Source organism: Chelonia mydas, chromosome 15, assembly GCF_015237465.2.
Source record: "Chelonia mydas isolate rCheMyd1 chromosome 15, rCheMyd1.pri.v2, whole genome shotgun sequence".
NCBI classification, from domain to species: domain Eukaryota; kingdom Metazoa; phylum Chordata; order Testudines; family Cheloniidae; genus Chelonia; species Chelonia mydas.
This window is the reverse complement of record NC_057856.1, coordinates 24,883,189-24,896,626: the sequence shown is the minus strand read 5'-3', so window position 1 is coordinate 24,896,626 and position 13,438 is coordinate 24,883,189. Positions and strand designations below refer to the sequence as shown.

The following is a 13,438-nucleotide window of genomic DNA, read 5'->3' as shown; positions in this document are numbered from 1 at the left end:
CAGCGCCTTCCCTACAGGCCGGCTCCTGCCGCATCACGCATGACGTACTGGGGCAGTGCGACTAGTGAGGGGTGACCTCATCTCCAGGCGCCGGAAGTGGCGGCCTAGCCGGTGTCTGCTCTCCGCCTGCCTGGGGCTGGGCACTATGAGCGCAGGTGAGTCCTGGCCAGGCGCCTCTGTCCTGTCGCCCGGGGGCCGCGCCGGAAGTGTGTGTGTGTGGGGGTCCTCCTCTCATCTCCCCCGCGCTCTCCTCAGGGTCCGGGCCGAGGCCTCTCTCTACTGCCACCTCTCCCCCCCCGCGGGGTTTGCCGCTGGGAACCCTCGGCCCCGTCCTGTCTCCTTCCCCAGCCCTCTGCTGACAGCCCGGGGGCTGCGCGCTCGTTGGGGGCGGAGAGCGCCGCCGTCCGGCGGGTGGGAGAGAAGGGGTGGCGAGTTGCCCCCTCCCCCGCCCCCCAGCGGATGCAACTGCTGCCTGCGAGGCCCCCGCCTGTTTGCAATCGGGGGCCGCTGAGTTAAGAGACAGCTGGGGTTTGTAAGCAGCCAACACCTCTTTTCCCTCTTGCCATTCACATGCAGCCACAGTAATTCTATCTCTTCCCCCCATTTGTTTTAAACATTGTTCCTGCGCTGGGATCTGTGACTCCCAGAGAGGCTGATAAAAATCCTGAAAAGCAGACAGGTGTAAGCAAAACACTAGAATCGAATTAGCTCGGGAATAGCCCCTGACACTATCTCTGCATTTCTAAAGTGTGTCTTCCCCCCCATATCTGGGTTCAAAAATATATAATGCTTCATTATGCATAACATAATACATTCTACTCCCCTTCCATGTTTTATGCCATTCATGGAATTTTTGGTAATAAATTTATGGAATAACTGCAGTTATGCTGAATCTTAACGTGTTTGTTTGATCACACATTCTTGCTAACTTTTTTTTTTTTTTTTTTGCTATTGTGTGTGAGACTGAAAAGTGTTCCTAAAGAAAAATGTGTCTAATAGCAGTAGAATATACAGCCCTGATCCTGCAAACACTTATGCACACTCAACTAAATGGGCATCAAACCAAATATGGATCTAGCTTATGGATCTTTAAGTTTTGGCCTTCCCATATTTCTAAAGAAGCTGTTACTTGATGCCATAGTGTCAGTGTGTTGTCTTTTCTCAAATATATGTGTTGTTATTGCTTTTCTAGATGATGAGCTAAATCTCTTAGTCATCATTGTTGACACCAACCCTATCTGGTGGGGGAAGAAAGTGCTAGGGGAATCAGAGGTAAGGCTTCCTGACTACGATGGGGTCACAATGAAGTTTTCCAGAAGACTTTTTCTGTAATTTTTTGACAACTCTGTTTTATTTTAAATGCATGACGATCCAAATTGAACTGCATTTGCTGGAGAGAAATTGTGAAATACTCTTTGGATTCAAAATTATGTCAATATTACATGATGATAAGAGTTGCAATAATATCTTGTCATGTCTAATGCCCCTGTAAACAAATGATATGCTGGATTGGTTTGCGTTGCAGCGGTTTATCTGACTGAATACAGGATGGAGAGTCAGGTACTCTTGAGTTCTAATCCCAGTTGTTGTCACTGACTTGCTCTGGAGTCTTGGCCAAGTAAATTAGTTGGAAATTTTCAAAATTGGCCACTAATTTTAAGAGCTCGACTTGACGCATCTTGGGCCTTGAAATCAGTGGAAGTTGTCGGTGCTCAGCACCTCTGAAAACCAGGCTGTTGGTTTCTCAGGTTGGACGTGCACAGTTGATTAGGGAACACTTGAAAATTGTAAAATCTCTATTCCTCGGTTTCCTCATCCTTAAAACTGGGATAATAATACCCACATCAGAGTTCTTGTAAGGATTAACTAGTTAATCTTTGTACTGTGCTTTGAAGGTGCTGAACCATATATAAATGGTATTCCAAGGCCAAACATGTTCTGGAGCATGACAATCATTATTAGCGGTTCTGGGGTGTGTCAGTCTATCATATATAATATTTATTTTAATTTCCATTTCTGTCTCTGTATGCACATACATAGAAGTGGGAAAAACACTTTCCCAGACACTTTCCCACCTACTACAGAGAGGATTATCTGCCTCTTGAATTTCATGTTCATTCCCTTTGTAAATTCCAAACCCTAATGAAAATATTACCTGTATGTGCAGATTTTTTAAAAGTTCTTTTATTTAAATACAGTGGCTCTTATGGTACATCTATTTTTCTGAAAAAAGAAAAGGAGGACTTGTGGCACCTTAGAGACTAACCAGTTTATTTGAGCATGAGCTTTCGTGAGCTACAGCTCACTTCATCGGATGCATCTGTAGCTCATGAAAGCTCATGCTCAAATAAACTGGTTAGTCTCTAAGGTGCCACAAGTCCTCCTTTTCTTTTTGCGAATACAGACTAACACGGCTGTTACTCTGAAACCTATTTTTCTGAGATTTTCATACGTATCCTTTCTTGATTTTTCTTTTTTCAATAGTTTACATTATCAAAATGCCTGGATGCAGTAATGGTGATGGGAAATTCACATCTATTTATGAATCGCAGCAACAAACTTGCTGTAATAGCAAGTCATACACAAGAAAGGTACAATAACTTTCTTATATCAGTATCATTTTTATTTATAAAACTTCCCTTCATATCTTCCTCTTTTGAATATCTCAGTGTGCTGAAGAGAATAATTCAAACCAAGGTTAAAATACATAATCTATTAGATACCATTTAAAAAAAAACAAACTAATAAAAACAGCGAGGGGAGGGGATTCTGGGTTGGTGATTATTGAATGCAAAAGAAAACAAGAGAAATGGATTGTAAGAAGAAAGAGGTGAAGAAAAATAGCTTTTGAAATTAAAAATAAAAACCTTGACTTTTAAATCTTGACTGTTAACAAAAGAGGTGCAAGTTCCCTTCTTGGAGATTGTCAGAATAACTGGGTGCTTGCTTGCTGAGCTAAGAAATGATGGGGAGTTCCTTAAAGGCAGATGGTATCTGAATGCCAGTGCCCATTAGGATGAGTGTCAAAGCGAAAGTATTTAATGTTGGTGGGGCTTATGCCATTTAGGGCTTTGTAAACACACTCCTTACATAGTTATTAGTGTCCTGGGTACTAAGAGTTGTTTGGAATGAAATTTTGTCACGGTGGTTGAATTTGTGGCTCTTCACTTATTTCCTTAAAAACAAATGATTAATAGTGTGCTGCTGTTTCTTGCTTTTAGTCGTTTCTTGTACCCTGGAAAGCACTGGGCATTTGCAGATCTCTTTGGAGATGGTGGTAGTTTCGTAGAATCTAATTGCTCTGGCAGCAAAGATGGAAAATATGAATTATTAACTGCAATAAATGAAGTAATCGCAGAGGAGCTTAAAGACCTGATGACAAAAAGTAAGATTTTTTTTTTTTTTAAAGAATATAGCCATCTTGGTTAATTTGGTTCCACATTCTTGTTAGTTTTTTTTAAATGCTGTTTAAAGTAAGAAAAATAATACTTTGAGATGTTATGTGAAAAGGACACTGTTAAGGAGATTAAGTTCCACATTTTACCTATCTTTATAATGATGATGATCTACTTGGGAGCTGGGTTGCAAAAACAACTGTACAACTGTTTAGAACACACCTGAAATATTTTCTCCCATTCTAAGCAGCTCAGTACCAGAAAGCTGTAATCAAGCTGGAGGGAATTCAGAGAAGAGCAAAAAACCTTAGGGGCTGACTTAATAAAGACTGAAATATAGACAGTTGGCTAAATGGTAACTAAGGATATGATGGCGGTCTACAAGTCTGGATGAAGTAAAGGAAATTCCTAAGCTTAATATGAATAACTACAAAATAGCTGGAAAGAGCCCTAGGAACTGATGGAAAACTCCTTTGCATTTGTCTTCCGAAGCTTATTCTCCATCACTCCATATTTTGTTAATGTGCAATTATTTGTTTCAGGCCAATGGGATACTGAATTATTGGACCTTTTATTAGAGCCTATGTTTTCATGTTATTTGCCCAAGACACAATTCAAATGAAATGTTTTTAGCATTCAAATACTTTTAATTTGTACAAAGGTCAATTCTTTGTATTTTTGGATTACAGCTGACATGAAGGGCCAGCAAACGGAAACTTTGTTGGCAGGATCACTTGCTAAAGCACTTTGTTGTATCCTTTTTAATACTGGAATGTTCAAAATCTCTCTCTCTCCCTTATGTTGTTCACACTGTCATTGTAGGGAATCTTCAACTCTTCTGTGGTAGCATTCTGTGTTAGAATATTGTCAGTTTATTATGCTAAAGTTATGACTTATGAGTATAATACCATCAGATCAGAAACTTCAGTAAAGTGTGTGTTGGTAAAAGAGGGTAAAATTGTTTAGTGCAGGTAGTACACTTCCTTTCTGTTTTGGAAGGTTTATAGATCTGTTTCTCAGACGTTCCTAGAATAAAGTGTTTCCTGAATACCAAGTGGAATAGATATTCACAGGATGAACAAGGAAGTAAAAGGTATTGTCTTTTCTTCTACTTGAATATTTACCTGAGTTTTAGAACTGGGGGGGATGCTGAACTTTTTTCAACTGGCAGCAGTGGGCAGTATTGGTTGTCCTAATAATCTAAACTGCCCAATTTGAGCACTGATTGAAGATCGGCAGTATAGGGGTTGACGTGTAACAGGGTGTGCTGAGTCAGGAGCTAATTCAGCACCCTGTCACTGTAATACCCACCAATATATGTAAGTGGGACTTAACTGGAAGACAGGTAGTTGACAGAGGGTGTCAATTAACTGAATAGCACTGCAACTGAAAGGCTAATGGAAGCAGAAGCAACCCCAGCAGGTGGGATTATATAAATTGACAGGAAGGAAGAGTGGGGATCTTGAAGGAAGACTGAAGAAGGCAGAACAAGGTGCTGCTTGTACTGTTCTCTTCCTAGAGGCAAATGGGGCAGCTGGCTATGGAATGTAAATACATGTAAATAACACTGCAGGCTGTGGCCTGCTGAAACACTATAATAAAGTCTGGTGTTGGTGAAGGAGACCTGGAGTGGTTGTGGTCTGTGATTAAGGCCTGAAAAGACTCTTGGGGGATCACCTCATGACACTGTATGTAAGTTGATCTTTATGACAGCAAATTAATACAGCCATTTGTGTTGGTGGTTTTGTGATGTGAACATCTATGCGTTGGACTGAAATTACAACCCGAAAGCCATTATGATGACTGTCACACGCTTGTGACTTGGTCTGTGTTTGAATTAGTGAATTGTCAATGAGAGACTGAAATTCCCTTGCTTTCTACTATCCAGTTGCTTTTTGAGAATGAATGAATGTGGTGGTATCTGCTTTCACACCAATGTTGAATTAAGTCTGCTGGTATTTGTCAGATTTTTCTGTCTTGCTCTTTTCATGGTACTTGGTCTTCTCAGTATACCAATAAAGCAGTCTCTCATGTACCTGCTGCAAGTAAGGTGTATGATCATACTCCATACATTAGCCTCCAGTATTTTTTCTTTGAAATTGTGTAGTAACTATGAAACACTAATTCATGTTTCTTTGTCTCCAATATGTAGCCAGCCAAGATATTAAATCAAGAATTTTGGTAAGAGCTTCTGTATTAAATTTTCTTAATGAGCTTTGATATCCAGTAGTAGTAGTGTGTAGGCTAACAGGTGTCAATTGCTTTACCTAGGTCATAAAAGCTGCAGAAGACAGTGCATTGCAGTATATGAATTTCATGAATGTGATCTTTGCAGCACAGAAACAGGTGAAGTTAATGTTTTATTATGATAAATATTCAATTATTTCAATATCAACATGTAAACATAAAGATTGTCTCTCCCTGTTATGTATGTGCTTCTAATTAAGGGGTGCTTGGGGATGTCTGAGCATCTTCTTGCCATGGGAGGAGGCAGCTGAGTTAAAATGTAGATCCAGGTCACCACACTGTAACACAAAATGGCCAAAATTACTACTGAGCCTTACCCCCTACGCCTTAGAATTAGATATTGTATATTAGGTAAGCTTCATCTGTGGTCCTCCCCATATTGCCAATTATTGGACAGGGAAGGGTGGATGATGTGGTACATGCTATGGCTAAAGTAAAAGACTTTGTTTTGGTGCCGAAGGCCCATAGCCTCAGCAGTCTGTTCATATGTATGTAGTGTGACTTACAGCTAAAATAGATCTCAGCAGTAACGCTAATGGAGAGTTATAGTTATTGTACTATTGTAATTTCCATTTTCTGTAAGCCTCATTGTTTTGGTTTCAGAATATTTTGATTGATGCCTGTGTTTTGGACTCTGATTCAGGACTCCTACAGCAGGTAGAATATACTTTTATTACTCATTTATTATGTTGGTTCTTAGATGAAGAATTGAAAATAGCTATTTTGTGACCGCTTGTTTGACACATTTGAAATCACTCTTCTCTCAAACTTTTTGCACCCTTTGCTTGGAGATGGAAAGATCAGAACTGCGCAAATCAAGCCTCAGTCTTGTGCGATAATGAACAGGCTCCCATTTGCTCCCTTTTATGTGACAAAATCTTAAATCCAGCTCTCTCTACTTTATCTCCTGGATACTCTGTCACATCAGAATTTTTTTTTTATCCGTTCCTCTCCCCCTGTTATTGGAACATACTGTCCTGAATCTGAACTGTTGTCTATTTAACAGACACTGATTGCTGGAAACTATTGCCCTCCTTCCAGGGATAAAAATTTGTTGAGTAGGCACTGGTTTTGGTGGCATATATGGATCAAGAATCTTAATGTAGGATAGTACATGAAACAATTGAGGATTCTTTCAGTTTTAAAATTTCAACTGGGAATCCAGCAAAAAAAAAAAATGTTCAGGTGTATAAGCAATGTAAGAACTCTGATTTTAAGAAACTTAATTAAAAAATAAAGTTGGCTCTGTATCTAAGTTTGAGGTCCATTGACATCTACTTATTTCTAACATCTGTCCTTTATTGCAGTACCAAAGAGAGGGGAGACACTTTCTTGCTCATCTCTCTCTCCATGGACAATTCTCCCCCTTTAAGCTTCCCCTGAGGCTGTTCAAAAGCCAGGGATGGACATATCTGGGGCAACTGACTTCTTTAGAATCTGAAATCTGTGGGACTTGAAAAATGTGTGACTTTTTTAACCTTTCTGTAGCATATAGCAATTTCTGTTCAGGTTTGTGTCAAAATTGTTCCTATGTTAAGTGCTTGAAACGTGTGCTTTCCAGGCTTGTGACATTACAGGAGGCAAATACTTGAAAGTGCCCCGGATGCCATCCCTTTTGCAGTATTTGCTGGTAAGTTAACTTGAAAAAACACTTGAGGGCTGCTCTTACTGCTGTTGAAGTCGGTTGCAAAATTGCTCTTGACTTCATTGGGAGCAGAAGCAGACCCTTTGAGCTGACATGGAAGTTGGGAACCCTGACTGCTCGAAGGGATTCAGCTGTATGATATGCTTCAGTAGATGCTGCAGTGGGAGGTCATGGGAGGGTATGGACCAGCATCACAAGGGACAGGCTTTGCAGGAGGGCTGTCACACTTGGCTGGCATAGTCATTTGTGACGCTTCACTGTGGTGAGGGGATATCGTGAAAGAAGACTGGGAAACTGAACAAGGGGAAATATCTTTCCAAGTATCTAAGAATATCACTTACCTGAAGTGCTTGTGCATAACATTGATTTTGCCTGGGGAGACTTGGAGGAAAATGACAATATGATATAAGCTTGTACTACTGGGTTGCTGGTTTCAATCCAGGCCAGGCTGGTAATGACTGAAAGTAGGTATTATGTGATGGCTGTTCCTTGGTCTATTTGAAATGAATTGGTCTAGTCCAGTTCCTAGTGGACAAGTGCCTATGATGCAGAATCCACCAAAATTGACAGCAACTGACAACCTGGTTGGCATTTGCTGTATAGTGCTCAGTGAGTGGATAGGCCATGACGACTGAAGTACGCTCTTACCTGCAGAGGTGTTTGCAGCAGGTTAGAATTTGAGGCGTGGTGGTGGTGGTAGTGGTAGGAGGGAATGAGGGGCAGCAAACCTTCCATGACTGTTCTTTGTTCTTTATGGATTCTGTGGATAAATTTGTGATGTGTCTCCGGGGTATCATTCTGGCACCTCTAACCCCCACTAAACTCACACATGCTTAAAATTGATGTTGAATGAAGGTTGAATTAATATCATGTTTTAAAATGACTTGATTTTTAAAAGGCCATCTTTTATTTATTGCGGTATGAGCATCAAAACATTTCCTGGAAGGTGAATGAGGACAAAATTCCCTTCTTCCTCAAATTACTTAATGACCCAATGCAGTCATAGAGGTGAATTTCTTTGGCAGGTGGGAGGGTAACTTTCTTCTCTGCAATAGTTTTGGTGTATATAGCAAAGTCGTTTAACACAGTAGTTTCCTCCCAGATTCTAAAATACCCTCCCCTTTTTTAAATTTATACAGTGGGTATTTCTTCCTGATCAAGAGCAAAGATCCCAACTAATCCTTCCACCCCCCATTCATGTTGACTATCGAGCGGCTTGCTTCTGTCATCGAAATCTCATTGAAATAGGTTATGTCTGCTCTGTGTGTTTGTCAAGTAAGTTTTACAAATATATTTAACAGAACTGACGTAATTTCTCTTGTTTCAAGGTAACTATTTTAGTGAAACTGGCCTATTCTTTTATTTTCCAGTATTCTGCAACTTCAGCCCTATTTGTAGCACATGCGAGTAAGTACGCTTCTTGACTTTTGTTTGCTTGTGTAGGCTTGGCTTAGAAATGTATTCAGCATATCTTATTTTTCTTTCTTGTATTATTTCAGGACTGCTTTTAAGATTTCATTACCACCTGTCATGAAGGCCAAGAAAAAGAAACTAAAACTAGCTATATAGCAACCTTATAGAAACGCACCAACCATTACCTCCTGCATGTAATTCCATGAAACAGCATGTAGCTGAGAAGGTGGCATTTTTTTATAGGTGTGAAAGAAATAATTGTTCAAAGTGTTCAAATCTATGTTGCTAAACATTTAAAAACATCACAAATGTTGTATGCACCATCCCTATAAGCAACAAATGGTTGTATTGGTGCATGCTCTGTATTATTTTAAAATCAAATCTCCTATTTGTGACTATCAGGAGCCAGAAACTGCTTGTATAAAGCAGAGGGTGCACTTACCATCGTAGAACAACATAATAGCATCCCCGAGTCTGTTTACAGTTAGAGACAGAATGCAAATATTTAGGCCCTGATCCTGCATGAATGTTAAAGTAAAAGTAAGCATGGCTGTGTATGTTTGCAGGTTCCAGGCTGTAGTGTTATGGATAGATTCTATAGTTCTTTTCAACACGGTTTGTAGTTCAATTTCATTTGTGAAGAGGCAAGTTTGATATATATTTTTCCTTTTCCCCCCACTAAATTCCCTTTTAGTGGGTATTATCTGCTTTAAGTGTGTTTTATTCTTTTCTCACTTTGATATCTTCTCCCCAAAATGAAAGTAGTCTGAAAATTATTCACCTGAATAATCTATTACCAGGTAATACAGAGATGAGTAATTTTCCTTTTGAAGTTCAGCAACAGAAGCATCTGTGTATTTTTTTTTTTTCTTTCATGTGCAGGGATTTGTTTTTATGATATTTTGAAACTGGAAAACAGTTAATTGTCTGAAATCTGATCACAAGTTTCTTTTTTAGATTGACTAGCACCGAAGAAAGATAATGTAGGAAGGCCTCTGTTATGAATTGATTTTTTTTCCCTGTATCTCAGCAGGTGAACGCATGGTGCATGTTCTCAGTTTTCCAAACGTTTTGTGTTTAAACCAAACAAAAAATGTAATTCCCTATTTTTAATTCCCTATTTTTAATCCGTAACTGTATCTTTTGGTGTTTTAATCTATATTTAATAATTGTTGTACTATTCAGAGGCAATATGGGAATAATTGTTTTCCAGGTAGAAAACAGGACTGTAGATAAAGTTCTCTTTGTAATGGTATACGCAGGAGATGATGATTTATAATATTTTCATCAGGTTTTTGCCTGTGTAACCATTTTATTGAAAAAGCCAATCTTTTACTGGCTTGTTTATTAGCTAAATGCAATTTTATATGAACACTGTATTTATAGTTTGCTTTATATACATTTTTGTAATAAAGTGACTTTTTAAAAAAATAAGCCTTTTTTCCCCTTCCTTTTATAACCTTAAAGGCAACATCATCAAAGTTTAATTTAGTATGAGGGTCCACACCAGACAAAGCATCTTGCATACTGCTGAGTATCTTGATTAATATTTTAGCCTTAAACATGTGCGATAAAGAAGGCAATATGAGCTCTTGCAATGTAAAATTAGGCGTGGTTTGTAAACTCTGTTGGTACATACTGTTACTCCTGAGGACATTCTGCGCCTAAAAATTCTGTGCACAATATTTTAAAATTCTGCAAATTTTATTTGTCGAATAAATATGGAGGCTCCAGCATGGCACTGGGGAGCACAGGTCACTGGCTGCACAGAGGTGGGAGATCACTGTGCAGCTCCCCCCTGGACACGGACTCAGCGGTGAGGCTGCACCTAACCCTGACATAGCGCAGGGACTGGGCCTGCCCCAGAAACACCCCAGAGCCCTGCCACTCCATGCCAGGTGAACCAGGTGTGGGCAGGCAGGCTCAGCAAGGCAGGATCCAAGTGTGTAGGGGCTTAGTGTGGGGAGATCCAGCTGTGTGTAGAGAGGGCTCTCTGTGGGGCAATCTGGGTGTGGGTGGCTCAGTGAGGGATACGGGTGCAAGGGGGATCTGGGTGCAGTGGTAATGGGACTCTGCCAGGGGGTCCAGGTGAAGGTGGTTGGGGCTCGGGGAGGGGACTGTGTGGGGTTAGAGCTCGGCAGGGGGGTCTGGGAGGGCTCAGTTGGGGGGGGGGGGTCTAGATGCTGGGGGAGTGGGGCAGGGATCCAGGTGTGGGTGGCTCATCGTGGTGGTGCAGGGGGAGTGGGGCTCATTGAGGGGTTCTGAGTGCAGGGGAGTGAGGCTCTGGGAGGGATTGGGTATGAGCGGGTCTGGATGCACAGGGGTTAGGTGGATGGTGGAGCAGCTCCCTGTACAGGGATCATTCCCTCTGCAGCTGAGGAGCTATGGGTGTAGGAAGTGGGGTGGGGGGAGTATGCAGAGATTCCTGCAGCTGGGGAGAATTCTGGGGGTGGGTCTGACCTGGCCCCAGGGGCTGTGCAGGGGAAGAGGAAGTCCCGTCCTCCCCATCCCCAGCCCAGCCAGGACTAGCAGCTGAACCCAGCGCAGGGTAGGAGCCACCAGCTGGGTCTTCCCCAGCCACAGTGATTTACCTCTCTGCCGGCTGCTGGCACCTGAAACATACTGCTGGGGAGCATCGCATGGCCGCTCTTGTGGCTTCCCTTTGCTTCCCCGTCAGAAAGTCATTTTTCTGCAGGGAAGCAAAGAAATCTGGGGGGGGGACACATAAATTCTGCACATGCTCCCACAGGAGTAATACTGTATATGTACTTATTTAGATTTAAGAAAGATGCCTTTACAAGAGCTCTAGATATCCTGACACTTAATTTTACAACTGCACAAAACAGCCACTAGCAAGGCCGCTGCTGTGAAGACATTTGCCTGCCCCAGGGAAATGGCCTGGAATAGCTACTGCAGAGGGAGCTTCTTTTGCAAGAGCTGGGCCAGAATAGCCCCCATGTGGATGCTATTCCAGAAGAAAAGACAGTGGGTCTAGACCAGCGGTTCTCAAACTTCATTGCACCGTGACCCCCTTTTGACAACAAAAATTACTACACTACCTACTCCTTGGCGAATTCTGCGCCAAAAAATTAAAAAATTCTGTGCACAATATTTTAAAATTCTGCAAAATTTGCATATTTTTGTCAAAATAAGGCAATATAATCATGGTTTCAATTATTTTGGTAATTTATTTAAACTACGCTACAGTGGATGGAGAATGGGAGTGAGGAGCACTGGAGGAAATCACCAAACCCCTCTAATAGTAATGTAGCTAGTATTGACCCTTTACTTCTAGTTATTAGTCAACAGATATATGCAGCTATATGCTCAGTGTTACATCATAGGCAACTGAAGAGCAAGTGAGGGCTAGGGACCCAAATTCACAATTTATATTGAAAAAACAATGAGGAGTCCTTGTGGCACCTTAGAGACTAACAAATTTATTTGGGCATAAGCTTTTGTGGGCTATAACCCACTTCATCAGATTCATGGAGTGAAAACTATAGTAAGTAGGTATAAATATACAGCCCATGAAAACAAGGGAGTTGCCTTACCAAGTTGGGGGTCAGGGCTAACGAGGCCAATTCAGGCATGGTGGATGTGGCCCATTGGTGGATGTGGCTCTGTTGACAAGAAGGGGTGAGTATCAATAGAGGGAAAATTATTTTTTGTCATGACCCAGCCACTCCCAGTCTTTATTCAGGCCTAATTTGATGGTGTCAAGTTTGCAAATCAATTCCAGTTCTGCAGTTTCTCATTGAAGTCTGTTTTTGAAGTTTTTTTGTTGAAGAATGTCCACTTTTAAGTCTGTTATTGAGTGTCCAGGGAGATTGAAGTGCTCTCCTACTGGTTTTTGAATGTTAGAATTCTTGATGTCTGATTTGTGTCCATTTATTCTTTTGTATAGAGACTGTCCAGTTTGGCCAATGTACAGAGCAGAGGGGTAGTGCTAGCACATGATGGCATATATCACATTGGCAGATGTGCAGGTGAATGAGCCCCTGATGGTGTGGCTGATGTGGTTAGGTCCTATGATGGTGTCCCTCGAATAGATATGCGGACAGAGTTGGCAACGGGGTTTGTTGCAGGGATTGGTTCCTGGGTGGGTGTGTAAGGACTCCTCCTTGTTTTTGCTGATACAGACTAACATAGCTACCCCTCTGAAATTTATATTGACCGTCTCCAAAAAGGTCAGTTCATGGAGCACATGCTGACGAGAAATTTTTTCAGTCCAAAAATTTAGAGCAGTTCTAATCACTAAAGCACCATAAGCATTTATAAGGCCATACTGTCCTTTACAATAAGGCTCCTTTACACCATTCTGGCAATGTAAAGGAGCTTTAAAATTTTTACACTGGCTTTATACTCCTGGGGGAATTCACTAAGGACAATGGGAACAATTCACTAAGCAGGCAGGCTGCTAGATTTTGCTCTGCCTGAGGGAACAGAGCCTGCCCCATGCCTGCATCTTCAGAAACACCCCAAAGCCCTGCCCATCCACATCGACCATGCTGCAATAGTGAGCCAGAGGGACAGTGTCTCCCCCCCTCTCTCACAGGCACAACTACCCAGCCCCGGTGGTGATTTACGTCTCTACCGGCTGCTCTGGGTGCCCAAACCAACCTGCCTGCAGTGCCAGTGAGAGGGCGTGTGACCACTCTTGCAACTGCCCCTTTGCTTCCCCGTCAGAAGTCATTTTTCTGTGGGGAAGCAAAGAAATCTGCGGGGGCCGTGAATT

General features: G+C 41.6%; 1 protein-coding gene across 1 annotated transcript; it reads left to right on the top strand.

Annotated features, from left to right (window-relative positions):
- The first annotated feature begins 6 nt into the window (after positions 1-6).
- GTF2H3 (general transcription factor IIH subunit 3) lies at positions 7-9,677 on the top strand. Its single transcript, XM_037879126.2, has 13 exons — positions 7-155; positions 1,193-1,272; positions 2,485-2,591; positions 3,222-3,385; positions 4,085-4,147; positions 4,459-4,488; positions 5,548-5,576; positions 5,667-5,741; positions 6,246-6,299; positions 7,204-7,272; positions 8,427-8,562; positions 8,658-8,694; positions 8,787-9,677. Exons 1-13 carry the CDS (start codon positions 146-148, stop codon positions 8,854-8,856), a joined length of 924 nt encoding a protein of 307 aa, XP_037735054.1. The 5' UTR covers positions 7-145; the 3' UTR covers positions 8,857-9,677.
- The last annotated feature ends 3,761 nt before the right edge of the window (positions 9,678-13,438 follow it).